At 34.2% G+C, this 18,265-nt stretch overlaps 1 protein-coding gene across 2 annotated transcripts in view; it reads right to left on the bottom strand.

The window, feature by feature from the left end:
• Positions 1–853: 853 nt before the first annotated feature.
• The window catches only part of STRN3 (striatin 3), a 114,147-nt gene continuing 96,735 nt past the window's right edge, over positions 854–18,265 (bottom strand). For both annotated transcript variants that reach the window (XM_028507968.2, XM_028507967.2), the window contains 5 exons: positions 13,881–14,048; positions 12,228–12,368; positions 7,804–7,911; positions 2,861–2,947; positions 854–2,780 (listed from right to left, as the gene is read on the bottom strand). In XM_028507968.2, coding sequence (XP_028363769.1) covers positions 2,611–2,780; positions 2,861–2,947; positions 7,804–7,911; positions 12,228–12,368; positions 13,881–14,048 — 674 coding nt within the window. In that variant the 3' untranslated portion in view covers positions 854–2,610. The remainder of the gene's footprint in view (positions 2,781–2,860; positions 2,948–7,803; positions 7,912–12,227; positions 12,369–13,880; positions 14,049–18,265) is intronic.

Raw genomic sequence — 18,265 nt, 5'->3', positions numbered from 1 at the left:
AATAACTAAAATATGGAAGAAGAAAACTATTATTTTTAAAGTCAATGATATATTAAAGGTTGTATATAAAAATATTCTTAAACTTTATCTAAAGTACCATTTCCCCTAAGTCACAAATGGAAGCACACAAATAAAAATAACATTGTTCTTGTATTTTCAGTCTTTCTCCAATTGTTTAATATTGTAGAGAAAAATACAACCAAAGTAGATAAGAGAAAAATATATATATACTAATTTTTATTTATTTCAGCTTAATACATTCCAAAAGAGGTGAATGTTTATGTATCAAAATGGCCATCACATTTCAGTTAAAAAGTTAACACATTGGTTCAGAATAACTGCCAGAAATGCTAGTAGCTTTGGAATAGTTTGTTCTTAAATTAGTAAAAAATTACTATATTGAATCTTCAGTTCAGAAAGCTAAAAAACTAGTATTTTATGAAAAGTTCTGAGAAGTTTTAATGGTTCACCAGTAAAAACAAAACTGTCACTTGGGTTTTTATGCTAGGTGCCAAAAATTTTCACTGTACACACAATGTCATTTTTTTTCTGCATTACGCACTCATATAGAATATTAAGTTTTCTAATGTTACCTTCTAATTCCATTTGCAATTCCCTTCAAAGAAAAAGGATAATATCCTTTGTTGAAGGAAAAAGTTTTTAGATACTAATACTAAACATTATTTATAAGGACAACCTTCAATTAACAAATAATGCAGTTTATTTTCTGCCAAACTATTTTGGGGAAACAAGTACAGCTAGGTAGGAGTAACAACACAACTAAATGAAATTCAGATTTAATAAAGTAACAGGATGTTTAAGGAAATTATTTAAAACTTTATCTCTGGTGTTCTTCTTTTTGTCTTTTTGAAATACCTAACTCATTCCAACAGAAGGTTTTATTATCCCCAAGTGCAGTGAAATATTTAGCAAGGCATTCTTAATAGTGTTAACTGTTGTAATCTTATTAGAATATCAACGAACAGTACAAAGTTTAAAAGAACAGCCTAAAAAATAAAGGACTCACTGAGGAAACCATCTCTGTTTCCTAGTTTAACGATGGAGAATGAAGTATTGCACTTTATTATTCAACACAAAATAATGTAGCCAACAGTAACATACAGGTACACAATTTAATATTTATTATATGCATTTTATATACATTATTTTTCAACAGCTGTATTTTTGCTATGTGGTACAATCTTAAAAATTTGCTGATTCATAGTTTGTAAAACAAAAACCTTGTTACAAAACTCATCAAAACTCGCTAACTGATCAGAAAAGTTTTTTGGAAGACTAGAAAAAATATTTTGTTGTCTTAATCATGCATTACACAAACAAAATCTTTAGTTACACCATAAAATTAAGCACACCTGAAAAAATAAAATGGGGATAGCTAGTCCAAACAGCAAATTTCTGCATCCTGATTCAATAATTTTGTATCCCATTTGTAATGCAAATAAAAATTTCCAAGATATTTTCTACATATTTCTGAACAAAATAGTTTTGTTTGGAATCATGGTAAACCAAGATATGTATCTGGGGAGAATTACCTTGGTATGTAACTTCAACTATAAAATATTCCATTTTTAGTCTATTTTAGACTATTCAAAGAGTTCCAAAATAGTTATACAGGTTCCTTTAGCACATTAATAAAAGGATATAAAGACCAACAAAAAGTGAAATAAATAATAAGCTATTAGCAAGATGGATAATCCTTGATAAATAAACTTGTAAATACAGTAAGATGTACAAAATATCACATAGTGATAGGATGCCAAGATTAGTTAGTTTTTAAAATTTTTAAAGAGTTCATTGGAGTACTAAACCCCACTGTTTCACTTTAATACACTTAATAGTCCTTGGTTTATGAAGACAATTATGTGATGAAGAAGGTGATTAGCATCTACGGAAGGACTTAGCTGAGCTGTATTAGGCAAAAGAAAGAGTGTGGTTACACGGCAGCGGGTCAGTGAGATCTCTGTTTTAGGGTTTATAATGCAGAAAAACTTCAATACAATCTTGAGCACTGTTGTGACAGGCTAAATATATAAAAAGACTTATAAAAACTAGAATTTTATCCAAACATTTTGTGCAACTAATGCTAAAATATTTTAAGTTAAATTTTCTTTTTTTTAAAGCAAAATAAGTTTAAAAGGGAATCTGTGGCATTCAACTGATTAACAGAAGATCACTAAGAGATGAAAAAAAAAAAAAAAAAACCTACTCTTGGAGCTCACTTCCCCCCAACTAGAGCACCACATTCCTAACCCTAAGGCAGCACACAGAGTCCAAAATAAAGTCCTTTTGTAAGGTCAGACTCCACATTGGCTTAAAGATACCTAGAAAACAGACATATGCTCAGTTTGTATCCAGTACAGGCCACAAATACTGGAGTCCCTTTTTTTTTTTGTCCCACAAAATACAGTAATTACAATTAAATTAATGAACCTGACAGTAAGATGTGATTCCACCAACTTATGCCTGCCCTAAATAGCCTTCACCAGGCAGATCACATGTAGTGTCTTATCAGTAACCTTTTTTGATGGCAGTGATGCAGACCCTCTTTCTGTCCAAGTGAATCTGTTGTTATGATGCGAGTCTGTCGATTCACACAAACACTTTGGCGAGGGCATCAGCCCCTGCACTAGCAATATATGCTTTTGATGGATGGAAAGCAACATCATATATTGATTCATCTAATTTCTTTCTGTGTGCTGTTATTTCTTGAACACATGTCTTGCTGTCCAAATTCCACAACCTAATAGAACAGTCATGGCCTGTAAAAGAACAAATAAAGTATTATTATGTAACAATTCTTTTACTAAGTTTGTGTGTAGTACAGGAAGCTCAGACTTACTTCCAGACATCAAATAGATTCCATTAGGATCTACTGCTAGACTTGTAACAGCATCCAAATGAGCTACCATAGAATGGATCATTTTACCTAAATAAAACATAATAACAGAAAAAATTAACTTTCACAAATGTTTACTAGCTTGAAAGATACTTAACTTTAGAAACCATAAGAGAGCATCAACATAAAAGAGACAATCATTACAACAAATTTTTTATTGTGATAAATATACCTAACATAAAAGTACCATTTTAACCATTTGAGAGGGTACAATCCAGAGGCTTTTAAAATATTCACAAAGGTGTGCAACCATCACTATCATCCAGTTCAGGACATTTCATCACTGTAAAAGGAAGCCCTGTACCCATTAAACAGTCACTCCCCATTTCTCTCCTCCTCCCAGTCCACGGTAACCACTGATCTGCTTTCTTTCCTTATAGTTAGGACAATTTTGGATGCTTCATACAAGTAAAATCATACCACAACATGTGGCTTTTTGTGTCTGCCTTCTGTTACTCAGTGTAATATTTTCAGGGTTCATCTACTATAATAATCATTTAAAGAGAATTTAAATTCTGAGGCAGAACTTTCCCAGTACTTTTTAATAAAGACGTTAGTGTTACATGAATTTGACAGTGTGTGATAGCAGACAACAATGATTATAGGGTTGCATCAAAGACTTAAGATTACATGAACTGGAATTAAAATGAAAACAGAAAGAATCTTGCTCATTAAGGGATATAAAGATTATTTTATAAAGAGGCTTAATGATAAATTGCCAGAGAATATATTCCTTCCTAATAATTCTAGTATCATCAAATTCATTTATCCTTTGAAATGTCAATCACTTTATATATTAGAAACAAGAAAGAGGAGAGGATGGGGCATTACATCATTATTCCAGATTTCTTCGGAAAGTAACAAAAACACTATTCTGAAAAATATAATTTACTGAATCCCTTCTCTGGAGATTTGGTAAGCAAATGGGATTCAAGATCAAGCTGAAATTAAAAACAAGTTGTAAACACAAAGTTGTGCTGCACAAATACTCTCGGGCAAGGACATCAGCCTCTGCACTGGCAATACATGCTTCTGATAGATGGAAAGCAACACCATGTATGATTTATCCAAGGAGGAAGTAAAATAGCAAATACTGACAATTTAAATGTCTCCTTTCATTCAGCAATGAGTATTACTCCAATGCCTGGGCTTCCTAAAGAGACAATGGAGGACTTCTGGAGAATTCTAGTTACAATCATTTGCTATGCTTCTAAGTCCCCTGATGACATTCCACACTGGGATATGAAATACGTCTATTTTTGTTATTTGTCATGGGGCTACAGCTGTTGACCTGAACACAAAATCACAACATAAGCAAGTGAAAGTTTCTCTGAAAATATAAAAAATCCTATCACTTTCAGGCAATAATAAATACTTATTAGTTGAAGGCAACATTTAAGTTTCTCATCCTTTCAAATCACATTTGTCTGTTCCCCATTAATACTAAAATTTACAGAATAATTTGAGATTCTTCTCTGCTATCCTGAGGAGAACCAAAAATACAACCAAAGTACAACCAGCAATAAAAGTACAACTGAGAAACAAAAACATCATTTAACACACTATCTTCAATTGCTTACTCCAACATTATTCATCTATCAATTCTAGAATCCATTCCATTCCGTATTCCTTTTTAAAAACAAACAGAAAACCACCCTTGATGTGAAATGGCCCCCAGGACAATAATCTTCAAACATTGGGGGTTAACTAACAAGTATCATTAGCTTCCTTAATGTCAAATCTATGATGGTAACTCTTAATTCACAATCTAGTTGACTCTTCTCCTAAGAATGACCCTATATGTCCTAAATTTAAGATGTCTTAAACCAAAGAATTCTTTCACCCAAATAGCAGATCCACCCATTTCTTTAAGGGTGCAGTAATTTTCCAAGTTTAACTCTAACTCTCCTCCTTGTGCATTCAACTAACCTTTACATATATGTTAAGTCAATTTAGAGTTAACCCTTCTTCTCCATAAAGTCATTTCAAAAAGTGAGCGATCCCCTCCCCCTTCAGACTGGGCCCTGTGGACAGAGGTGACATGCTGAACCAAGTTGGCTGTTGGGCTTCCACTGGTAACCACACACATCATAAAGCTTCTGACCCCTTGCCAGAACTAAGACCTCTCCTTTAGCAACACTTGTATTTCTCACATTTAACCAACCTCACTTTGGCCCCATGCCTCTGCTACCACCCTCTTTCCTCCACCAAGAGGAACTCATTCCTTCTTGTAACAGTCACCTGTTCTTCCCTCCTGGCCCCTTACAGCCCTGGACTTGGGAAACCCTATTGGGGGCTTGTATGAAATGGAGAAGAAACAGACTGATATAAAGCATGTAGACTCTAGAAGCAAACTGTATGGGTTTGAACCTCAGCCATGCAATTTTTCCTCTGTTGTGTAACACTGCACAAACTATTTAACTTCTTTTAAGTCTTTTATTTCTATTGTAAAATTGAATAGTATTACACATCACTTACAGAGCTACTAGAAGTGCAAACATGTTAATACATGTATATCAAATAGAACAATGTCTCGCTTACAGTAAATTTATCATTAAGCTCCAAGAAGACAGGACATTTTATTTTGTTTACCAAGCAGTGAGAACTGCACAAAGGATATTGCAGAGTCAATAAATTCTGCTGAATGAGTTCAAAAAGCCATTTCAGGACCTTCTTTCTCCAACTTCTTCACATTCTTCCCTTGTACTACACCTTTTCTGAGACTCACTCACTAGCTAAGTATCTCAGCACAGTATTTGCAACTGATTTGTGCCTCTACCAACATCGAAAAAAAATCATGAGTCCCAAAGATCTAAAACAAGTAGTAGAAATGACAAATTTTAAATTATTTAAAGTCAAGGATCTACCACATAATATGACTTAAATAATCTTCCTAAATTGATTTTGTAAGCCCCTGCTCAAATATTTTAAGCAGTTTTCATAGTGCTTAGCAGAAACAAAAATTCCTTATTCTATGCCTGATTCTGACAAGTTCTCAAGTTTTCCTTTTCCAAACTTACCTCTTTGGCTTTTCCTGTAAAAAACTCCTGTGTCAACCAAAATACCTACCATTTAGCCTCTGATCAAAATATGCCCTTACCTGAAATTTCCTACTACCTTCTTCACACAAAAAATGTATCTTACCATTGCTTCAAGGCAAAGCGCAAACCCTCATTCTATGAAGACTCCTTTATCCAGCAGGGTTCATGTTACCACATGTACGTGTAAGTGTTCACACCCACGCACACACCCACACCCTATTTTCCCCAAACAGTAGATCCCCAGAAAGCAGAAACCACATCTTATACATGACAGTAGCCACTGCAGTACAGGATACAAAATGCTAAATATATTTCTGTTGTTAAAATCTAAGTATTTATTGAACTCATTCATATTATTTGTTTCAAATAAAAAACTCAATAAATATACGAATCCATTTGATAGAATAATATTGTGTTAACAATTTAGCCAAACAAAAATGTCAGTTATAGGGATATTCTTATTTATCACATTCAAATGAATTAGCAATTTTTCAAAGGATTTCTTGGAAAACAATGTATGTGAACACAATTTATAGTTGAACTTAACTCAGTGTTGTGTGTGTGTGCCTGTGTGTGAGAGTAAAAGTGAGAGAGGTTGATTTAAAAAGAATTTTTCCATTGTTCAGAGGCCATTGTTTCAATTTCTTCACACTAAAGATAAGATACTAGACTACTTAACAGAAGTAACGGAACTGGTAGAATTTATCTGAAAGACTACAGGCTCCTTATTTGGTAAGTAAAATTTTATTACCACGTTTTTCCTGATTTCTGCCAGCAATACGGCTCTAGAGATTCATGGTTTGCCTTTAATACAACTACTGAAATTCCTGAACCTTCCCTTACAAATGTAAAATTTTAATAATAAAAAGGAATCTTTTAAGAAATACGGTAAAGGAAATTATCTCTGTTCTTGCAGCAGAGGAAGATCTTTAGGCTTCATAAAATGTTCAAAGAATTGTTGATAAGGTGTTAAATTGAGAACATCTACATGAAAATGAATCGGCTTTTGTGTGAAATGTACTGTCCTGTGAACATCCACTCCCTCCTCAACCGTTCTGAGTTAAAAGGCATCTGTCCATGAAAAGTGTTATTTGAACAAAGGAATTTATGTAAGATTCTAAAGACTAAAAATTATGACCATGTGCTATATAACCTTCAAAGAGAAATCTGTCTTGTTTTACTATCTTGCTTGATAACTTCTTGCCCTGCAATAATGTTGCAATTAACATTTAAGTATCTTAAGTGGAAGTCCTCCATATCCCTAGTTTTAGCTTCCCCTCAAGGAAGCCTCTCTAGCATTAAGACCTTCCCTGACAGACAGCAAACTATTTTATGTAGTATGGTGATGACAGATGGAACAGGGTCCTTAAAGAAACCCTGTGGCCAAATCAATGTTTGATTTGGCTTCTAAATAAATGGTAAGTTTTCTGACAACAAGAAATACAGGGAAGATGATAGTAAAACACTTTCCACTATATCATCACTTCATCCACTGAGAAATAATTTTAAGAACATATTTGAAATGCCAAACACCAGAAAGACAGCTCTTCTGCTATACTAAATCACAAAATACGAAGGGAAAATTTTCAAATGGAAGAATTTATATTTAACTGCTATGACATGAAAAATCCTAATAGGTAGGCAAGGTATTATCTATATACTGAAGGATAAAACAACATATATTATGAGTCTACTACATAACTAAAGCAAACATCTGGGTTAAAATGGTTTTACTTGGCAATTTTGAAGCCTAAAAATTAATATATCATATAAAAGAATACCATTTTTGATCACCTTAAATTTACAGAATTATTTATATGAAAGAAAATAAGACAACCTACTTACCCGTTTTATTGTCAAAAAACTTGATGTGTCTATCTTCATGAGCAGTTATTGTAACAGGAAGTGTGGGATGACTTACTACTCTATTAATGTGATTATTGGATTGTAAATCTGGAAAATAATGGAAAATGATGCACTATAATTCAAACCGTCAGAAGCTGAATGATGACATTTTAAGTTCTTACAAAAATAAAAAGAAAAATAAAAGTTTTGGTTAAAACAAAAAACCCCCTGAGAACTAAAGCTAGGAATCTTGAGAGATAAAATTTCTTAAAAAATAAATGTTTAAGCTATCATATCATATAATATGCACAGTATGAGACTCAATTTTAGAAAAAATGTTAAGTATTTTAATGTAGGTGGTTTAGAATTCTTACAAAACTTACTTTTAATAAATAACCCATAAAAGTATTATAAGCATTTAAGGAAAACTCATGAGTGATAATTAGACGTTTGCAAGGAACAATCCCCACCCTACCCATACTGACAAAAAAACAAAGGACATTAAACAAAAATTAATGTCCTTAGGAATGAGATCTTTTCCTTAGCAAGGAAGGAGCACAGAGAAGAATCAGAACAAAGGGAAACATCACTATATTTACTTTAAGTAAATCAATCATTCCACACATATACAAAAACTCTTAACTGAACATAAACACACTGCAAAAAAACGCCCCCACGTAAGTAAGTCTGTGTGTGTGCGCGTGCAATTACGTGTTAAAGAGGAAGAGAGGAACCAAGTGAAAAGACACTGGGAAAGACACTTCTTCGAATATTTAAATGTTCTGCATAATTACACAATAATTTTTTTTAAAGGTTTTACTTACTCTTTATTTTTTTTTTAGAGAGAGGGAAGGGAAGGGGAGGGAGGGAGAGAGAGAGAAACATCATTGTACGGTTGCTGGGGGTTATGGCCTGCAACCCAGGAATGTACCCTGGCTGGGAATCGAACCTGGGGCACTTTGGTTCCCAGCCCGAGCTCAATCCACTGAGCTACGCCAGCCAGGGCTTAATAATTTTTAAAAAAAAATCACAAAAAATTAAAAGCAAAATTAAACAAATGAACATAACTATATATCTAATTAAACACAAATAAATCAACTAGTTCAGTGATGTAAAGCACAGTAATTAGAGTATTTTCCACTAGGGATGGGCAGCCTAAGTACAAAATATTTTCAGTAATTAAACTACTGGCAGTGCTGTTGGTATTACTATTTTTTCAGATGATTTTATGGGTACTGTGGGATAAATAAAATGAGAGATTCTGATGACTTTGCTGAGAACCAAGAGTTCTGGTATAGCTAAAATGAGGTAAAGACAAAAACCAATGAGATAATACTGAATTTGAATTAGAAGTATTTGTGTGAATTTATCAATTTTTAAAAATGTATTTCTAGCTCTGTCCACTGAAAAGCCCAAGTCAATGACCAACCCAAGAGCTATGAAAACCATGAGGACCAACCCAATAGCCTAGTACCTAGCCTATAGTCTCTAAATGCCATTTTCCACTAAAAGAAACCATAGCTCCTCAGAGACACGGCTGATTTCAGATCTGGGGCACAAATGAACTAGATGAACCTAGAAGTCTATTGATGACTACCAGGGTCATGTGAAAAGGACTCAGGAGCCAAACTGAATAAACTCCCAGCCAAAGATGAAACATTCTGAGTAGCAATACAGATAATACCTGCCATGGATTGAAAGACATCAAACACATTTATGTCCAAAGAGATTATGATAATAAAAACAAACAACACCCAACAGACTCACTGGTTATCTACTGAGGCAGCTAGGGAACACCTCATTATTATGAAAGTTGGTAAAATAAAGAGGGGAAAAATCAGTAATTTATCTTGCCTTTTCTTTTATAATCTAACTACAGAATAACCAAATTATTAATGTGGGTTTTTATAAGTATTCTAGCTAAAAAAAGGAGAAGTAATAATAGAATTAGAAAATCATTTTTAAACAGTGAGTTAATGGACCCACGTAATGATTATCAAGACTGAAAAGAAGATATACAAACAGACAATATAATACTTCTGATAAAAATTCACAAATTACTATAAAGTGGTCTTGCTAAAATCATTAAAAAACTTTAAAGTGAAGACAAAAACACTGAACCTGAATTTAAATAGGGCTCTAAAATCTATAACCAAATTACAGGAAGTAGAATGAACAGAGGAGCTTGTTAAATAATACCTAAAGTATGTAACTAGCAAAATCCACACTGTGAAGAACTCTACAGGCAAACTGCCCAATTTTTTAAATAAAAAAATGCAAGGAAGCACAGCATAGAAAATATAGTCAATAATATGGTAATAACTATGTACAGTGCCAGGTGGGTACTTAATATACTCGGGGGGCACTCTGTAGAGTACGATTGTCTAACCACTATGCTGTGCACCTGAAACTAGTACAAAATAGTACTGAATGTAAACTGTAATTAAAAAATAAATAAGAAGTGGGGAAACTGACTGAAAGCAGAGTGAGAGCTGAGCAAGGAGCACTGTTCCCTCTCTGACCCCTCTCTCAATACAGCGCTACAACTCAACTGTGCTGCCCCGCCCTGATGTATTCCTAAGGCTCTGCCCCTTACAACATAACAGGTGCACCAAGACAAAAAAATATGGCCCAAATGAAACAACAGATCAGAACTCCAGAAAAACAACTAAGTGACGAGGAGATAGTCAACCTATCAGATGCAGAGTTCAAAACACTGGTAATTAGTATGCTCACAGAAATGACAATATGGCTGCAAAATAAAGGAAGAAATGAAGGCTATGCAAAGTAAAATAAAGAAAAATATACAGGGAATCAACAGTGAGGGGAAAAAAGCCAGGAGTCAAACCAACAATTTTGAACAAAAGGAAGAAATAAACATTCAACCAGAACAGAAGAAACAAGCATTCAAAAGAAATGAGGAAAGGCTGAGGAACCTTTGGGACAACTTTAAATGTTCCAACATCCAAATCACAGGGGTGCCAGAAGGAGAAGAGAAAGGGCAAGAAATTGAAAATTTATTTGAAAAAAGTAATAAAGGAAAACTCCCCCATATGGTGAAGGAAATAGACATACAAGTCCAGGAAGCTCAGAGAATCCTCCCAAAGAAGTTGGACCCAAAGAGGAACATACCAAGATGCACTATAATTAAAAGGCCAAAGATCAAAGATAAGGAGAGAAATTTAAAAGCACCAAGAGAAAAGAAGAGTTACCTACAAAGGAGTTCCCATAAAACTATTAGCTGATTTCTCAAAAGAAACCTTGCAGGCAAGAAGGGACCAGAAAGTACTCAAAGTCATGCATGAAAAGCAAGGACCTATACCCAAGATTACTCTATCCAGCAAAGCTATCCTTTAGAATGGAAGGGCAGATAAAGCCCTACCCAGATAAGGTCAAGTTAAAGGAGTTCATCACCACCAAGGCCTTATCATATGAAATGTTAAAAGGACTTATTTAAGACAAAGAAGATCAAAACTATGAACAGTAAAATGACAACGCACTCACAACTATCAACAAGTGAACCTAAAAAACAAAAACACATTAAGCAAACAACTAGGACAGGAACAGAATCACAGAAATGGAGATCACATGGAAGGTTATCAGTGGGGGGGGGGGGGAGAATGAGGGGAAAGGTACAGGGAATAAAAAGCATAGCATAATGCTTTTACAAAATAGACAGGGGAGGTTAAGAATAGTTTAGGAAATGGAAAAGCCAAAGAACTTACATGTATGACCCATGGACATAAACTAAGGGGGTAGAATGCTGGAGGGAATGGGGGTACTGGGTGGAGGAGGGTAAAAGGGTGAAAAAAACTGGGGCAACTGCATAGCATAATCAATAATTTAAAAAAAACACTCAGTAGAAAATTGTACTGCAACAACAATTAAAATAAAAAAATATTTTAAAAAATAAAGTAAAAAATAAAAACAAGTAAAAAAATAAGCAACATAAAAGCCCTTTTTTGTTTTACATAAAACATTTAAAAATGCAAGGAAAATAAGAAATGGAGGGGAAATCTACAGAAGAGACGTGAAAGACCTATCAGCCAATCATAATGCAGGGCTGTATTTGGACTCCCATTTAAATAAAGTACAAAACACAAACCACATCCTATACTTACAACACTGGCCATTTATACATAAATATTGGAGTTTCATTATTTTCACTGGTTCCATATATATTTCCTTTAAAAATTTAAACTTATTTCCCTTGCTTTCACCTTTATATTGCTCCACTCACTCCTGTGTCCTCATACCCACCCAGCTTTTAAGCATAATTTGAGGAAATAGCAGAGATAATGTAAATAAGTTCACGTATAACACATTGAAACTGTTTTTCCACCCTAAATTCAGATAGACAAAATGTGAAAATTAAAATATCACCCTCTGTTGTATAAGTTTCAAAGAAACCCATTAAAACTTACCAGAATCTATCCGTGATGAAAGCATCACCAATGACTGTGATGTTTCTAAATCATAAATTACTGTACTACCAGTGTTGAAAGAGGTCACCATATGAGCTGGATCACAGCCTATAAAGTCAACCGATGTAGGTATCCCATGCTCTGAAAGGAGCCCAGAGAGAGACAGTGTAAATACAACAATTTAGAAATCTCTGGCTTTCTGATTTGAAAAAAAAAAAGGAATTCAAATATTCTTTTTAAAACTTAAAAATTATTTTTAGAGAGAGAGAGGTATTAATTTGTTGTTACACTTATTTATGAATTCATTTATTTATTCTTGTATGTGGCATCACTGGGGATGGGCCCGCAACCTTGGTATATCGGGGTGATGCTTCAATCACCTGAGCTACCCGGGCAGGGCTAAAATATTCTTGAAATGATGTTAATAATGAAAAACAGCAATTGTGTTAGGATGGTGAATAGTAATAGGTAACCTTCCCTCAATTATTTAAAAACTTTTTATAACATTCTATTTAACATTGTAAGAAAAATACAGCTAGAGGGCTGTTAAAGTGAGAGTAGATATGTGCAAAAGTTACTTTCTATGCATTTTCTTTTAAAAGACAAAAAAAAACACAAAACAAAAACACAACCCTGTATGGGTCTTGGCCCACTTGCAAATTAAATTTCTTACTGTAAAATGACAAATTAGCATTTCATATCATTGTCTTGGGAGACTATTTACCTGTCTGAGCCTATAAGCCTTATCAAGTACCTAATACAAGTCAAAGTTTCAGATCTGTAAAAAGGGAATGTGGACTTTGGAATTCACTCACACAGTACTATTTCCTAAGTGGCCTGAGCAGCAATTTCTCTCTTTACATAATAAATTCAACTGGCCAGATCAATGCACAACTATGTAAAATCTGGAGTCAAGCAATTAATTACCTGAAGTTAGAAACAAATATCTAAATGAATTTTTACCTCAAATCTTGTGCAATTAAAAAAATAGCAGAATTATTAAGGTAGCTAAGAAAATCAACAAAATTAAGCATAAACTATTCCTCTAAAATGTTTTAAAACCAATGTACTTTTAATAAAAATGTGAAATCTGATTTTTACAACTAAAAAAATGAATTAGAAAATAAGACCAATACAAGTATACAAATATATGTAATATATTGTAACTGGCAGAAGTAACATTGGTTAAAGCCTTCTTTGACAGGAAAAAACCTGAAATTATGCATGTAATTTAAGTTTGTACGTCCTAGTTATGGGTGCCGTTTCAATGATTACAGCTAGATTTCTCAACCAGTGTGCTCATACATGGTTTGCAGATATCCTCGAGACTGGGACCCCTTCAAGCAGGCAGAGAGCCTCGTATTGTCCCTCTTAGTAGCCTCACTTGTCTATTCCACTGTTACATAAAAACAGTTTTACTTTTTTAGTGGGACATGTCCTGAAAAATGTAAAAAGAAGCACTGAACTACAAGACATAGTTGCAAAGCATCTTTCTTGTTCATAAAATTACAAAGTAAAAAGATTATCACAAGCTTTAAAATCTTTCAGTATATCTCTTGGAGCAGCAAAGAAATAGTAAATCAACTGTTTGTCTTTTCTATCTTTCAAATTTAAAAACATTTAGCTTTTCTCACAGAAGCAAAATTTACTTACCCTTGTCTCCATTGTAAGTGCAAATACATGGCAATTTTTCTTGTGGACTCCATAACCTAACAGTGCCATCTGCTGAACAAGACAGTAATTGATTTTTTATGCCACTATAAGCGAGACCCCAGACAGCATCTGTATGAGCAACTAAAGTGCCAGCTAGAACATTTGGCTCTGGGAAGAAGAAGAAAAAAGCAACAATTAGCTAAAATAACTGTAAGTATATAAATATAACTTACCATATAATTAAGTATAAGACTATACATACCAGCTATAAGAAGGTAAACCAAAGTGTATATAATAGCCATCTCTTCTAAGCTGTGAAGTTACAGGTCATTTTTAACCCCTTCCCTAATATATTCTTGCATTTTTTACAATTTTCTATAAGGAACATATTTTCTTTAAAAATGGCTTTATTGCTCAGTGGATTGAGCGCGGGCTGGGAACCAAAGTGTCCCAGGTTCGATTCCCAGCCAGGGTACATTCCTGGGTTGCAGGCCATAACCCCCAGCAACCACATATTGATGTCTCTCTCTCTCTCTCTCCCTCTCTGTTTCTCTCTCTCTGTCTGTCTCTCTCTCTCTCCCTCCCTTCCCTCTCTAAAAATAAATAAATAAAATATTTTTAAAAAATGGCTTTATTGAGCTACAGTTTCCATCCCATATAATCACCAATTTAAAGTGTACAATTCAGTGGTTTTTAATAAGTTCACGGAGTTGTGCCATCATCACCATACCGATTCTAGGGCACTTTCATCATTCATTAGCCATTTCCTCCCAATTTCTCTCTGCCTTTCCACAGCTCTAGACAACCACTAGTCTACTTCATTTCTACCAGTTTGCCTATTCTGGACATTTCATACAAGTGGCCTTTGGTGACTGCTTCTTTCACTTGGCATACTAGTTCCAAGGTTCATCCATGTTGTAGCATGTATCAGTACCTGATTTCTTTTCATTGTTGGAATACTATTCCATGGTATGGATATACTACATTTTACTTATCTATTCATCACTTGATGGACATGGTGGCTAAAAACATTGTGCATCATTTGTCCTACAATTCTTTTCTCTAGTAAACTCTCAATTTACACAGATATATATTATCACCTCTGCAATTCTTACAGTTCCCAACCTCTTTTCCTCACAAATACCTGATTATCTTTCATAGGTCACTGAGAATAGAAATATAGCACTGAAATAGAAAGTCCTCCCCATCTTCCTGCCTCCCAATCTATAAATCTACTAGTGTTGAAAACCATCTTCTCTGTGCAGATACAAGTAAGGAATGGTACTCCTTCCTAAAGGCTAATTGTATCAGATACATTCTGGATTCCATTCAACTAACTGTTTTCACGTTTAACATTTCCCTACTACAAAAATTCTCCTACTCCTTGGGATCACAAGCAAACAAATATGTTTCAGCATCTCTCAACCTAAACAAAAACCTTCATTAACCTTACATCACCCTTCTTCCAAACAGAAAAGCATAGAGTAAATATGTTTTTACCTCTCATTTACTCTCCAAATCACTCTAATATAGTTTCTGATACCATCACTGTAACAACCCTTGCTAAAATCACCAATGATAAACTCTTCTACCAAATTTCATAAAATTTTTCTTTCTTTTATATTCTCATACATTGCTTTTCATCCACAGGGTATGCCTTGATAGGTTACCCAGAAGTCCCTTTACCCTCTGGTTTTAGCCATAGCATCTCTCTTTGTCTGGCCAAAATGTGGGTAACCTATTTTGTCACATATAAAGATGAATCTTTCTATCCTCATATTCTTAGACCTCTTAGCAGCACTTGAAAGTGCAATCTGCTTCTTTCTTCTCAAAATGATTTCTTCTCTTGGTATGTTTTCATTAATTCCATACTCTCCTGCACTTCCTCTAACTTTAAAGGTTAGTACTTTCTCAGTTTCCTTTGTTGGCACTCTTGCTAGCTACTCTCCCAATGTCCGAGTTCCTTCTCTTACCCTATATAACACATTCTGTATTATACCATCCCTTCTCACATCTTCAATATTTGTATTAGCTACATGGTGTTGCCATTCCTTAACATGCCTAAAAACCAAATCCATCATCTTTTATCTTCTCACATCTCTTCTGTCCTCATTTCAATAAAATGCTAGCATCCCATAATTCAATTGCTTATATCAAAAAGTGGTGATGAAAATGTTCTGAATTAGAAACTGGTAATGGTTGCACAATGCTGTGAATACAGTAGAAATTACTGAACTGTATACTTCAAAAGGGTAAATTTTATTAATCATGAATTGTATCTCCATAAAGCTGTTAAAAAAATAAACAACAAAATCAAAGAGTCACTGATCTATTACTTCACCCACTCAATCCAGTTATTAACAGATTCTGTCTATTCTACCCTACCTCCCCAATATGTCTTAAATCCATTTCTCTCCAACTGCTCTGCTACCAATTGCTTTGCCATCACTTTAGTCTTGGCAACATCATCTGTCATCTATTCTACTGGTCCACTACATCATAACTTTACACAACAACATTAAATCTGTATTCCTCTATCCACTCCTCCCTTATGTACTTTCAACAGCCAGAGTCACTATTTTAAACACTACATTTATAGGTCACTTCCTGGCTTAAAATTCTTTACAGTAGTCCCACCTTATCCACGAGGGATATATTCCAAGACCCTCAGTGGATGCCTGAAAACCACAGATAGTACCAAACCCTATATATACTGTTTTCCTATATATATATACATACCTATGATAGTTTAATTTATAAATTAGGCATATTAGGAGATTAACAACAACAACTAAAGTGTAGAACAATTACTATATTATAATAAGTGATGGGGTGTAGCCTCTCCCAGGAAACTAGTAGAAATTTCTTTTTTTCTGGTAGGCTGCAGATTTAATAAGCAAGGAAATCTACATAAAGGCTTGTTTTGAGTGGCAGCAAGACAAACAGAATCTTAAGTATATATAGAGGCCTTAACTGAGTTCAGGAATGTATTCAATCCAGTTGGGTCTCAACAATGCCTTCCTCTTTTAAGGCTATATCCTTGAGCAAAACATAGTTTCTAAGGACAGGGGAGGGTATGGGGTGCCTCCAATTGCCTGGGTACAGCACAAGCACACATTTTTTCCTTCTTTACAATTTCATGGATAGAAGATTTGTTCTTACTACAGATCTTAGTGCCTCAGTATATGATTATTTTTTCTTCCCCTATAAGTGAAAAGATGAAATTTTTTGACCCAGTAGGCATATTCAAATTGCCAGCAACAATACTCTTGTGCTTCAGGGCCATTATTAAGTAAAATAAGGGTTACTACTGCCATACCAAGAGTGACCTGATAACCACAGTGGACACCAACTAGCTAATGGGCAGGTAGCAAATACAGTGTTGTTATGCTGAACAACAAAAAAATTATCGTTGGTGGTATAGCGGTGAGCATAGCTGCCTTCCAAAAAAAAAAAATTATTCACATCTAGGGCAAGATGGAGCAAGATGGTGCTCAATTTCATCATGCTACTTAGAACAGAGTGCAATGTAAAACTGGTGAACTGTTTCAGAAATTTTCTATTTAACATTTTTGGACTGTGGCTGACCTTGGGTAACTGAAGACGCAGAAAGCAAAACTAGAGATAAGGAGGGACTACTATATTAAAATTTCCCTTTTACCCTTTAGATTTTGGGTTTAATGGCACTATTTTAGACTACACCTAAAGAAGGTTCCACCTATTACTGTCTCTCACAATACTGTATCTTCACAGCACTTATCCCAGTTTATAACAAGAGACTCTACTCCCTTGCTTATCTGTTTAATGTCTGTTTTTTCCATCAGGCTCATTCTTAGTTCTTGATGTACTCCTTAACACTAAATCTGGCAAAGTTAGGCACCAAGTGTATGTTAAATAAAAACAACAAAGAGCTGAAGTTCTTTTTAAATGAACCAGCCATTAACTAGACCACTACTTACCTAACCATTCTCATAATAATAAACATTTTAATTTTTTATAATTACAAACAATGCCCTTTAAATATATTTGAATGCATGTACAGGTATTTCTGTAGGACAGATTCCTTGTAGGACAGATTCCTAAGTGGCATTTGTAAATTGTTTTTAAATAAAGAATTTTTTTGTTCTCAAAAAGCTGTGCTGATGCACGTCCTTACTGTCCCTATTTGTTTCTACTGTCTTCTGTTAAATACATACAGAAGACATGTAGTTCTGTTGAACTACATACACTATTTCTTAAGCTTAAAAGATTGTTCCTTGTATTAAATTTTATTCTATTCTCGTAACTAGAACTGAAATTATCTTAATTAATAATAGTTTTTTTTTTCTTTTTGGACACCACAAAGAAAAAAAACAATTTATGGGCTTAAATATTCATAGCATATT

Source organism: Phyllostomus discolor, chromosome 1 (genome assembly GCF_004126475.2).
Source record: "Phyllostomus discolor isolate MPI-MPIP mPhyDis1 chromosome 1, mPhyDis1.pri.v3, whole genome shotgun sequence".
In the NCBI taxonomy this organism is placed as follows: domain Eukaryota; kingdom Metazoa; phylum Chordata; class Mammalia; order Chiroptera; family Phyllostomidae; genus Phyllostomus; species Phyllostomus discolor.
Note: the sequence above shows the minus strand (reverse complement) of the source record. Positions and strands in the feature narration are given on the sequence as shown.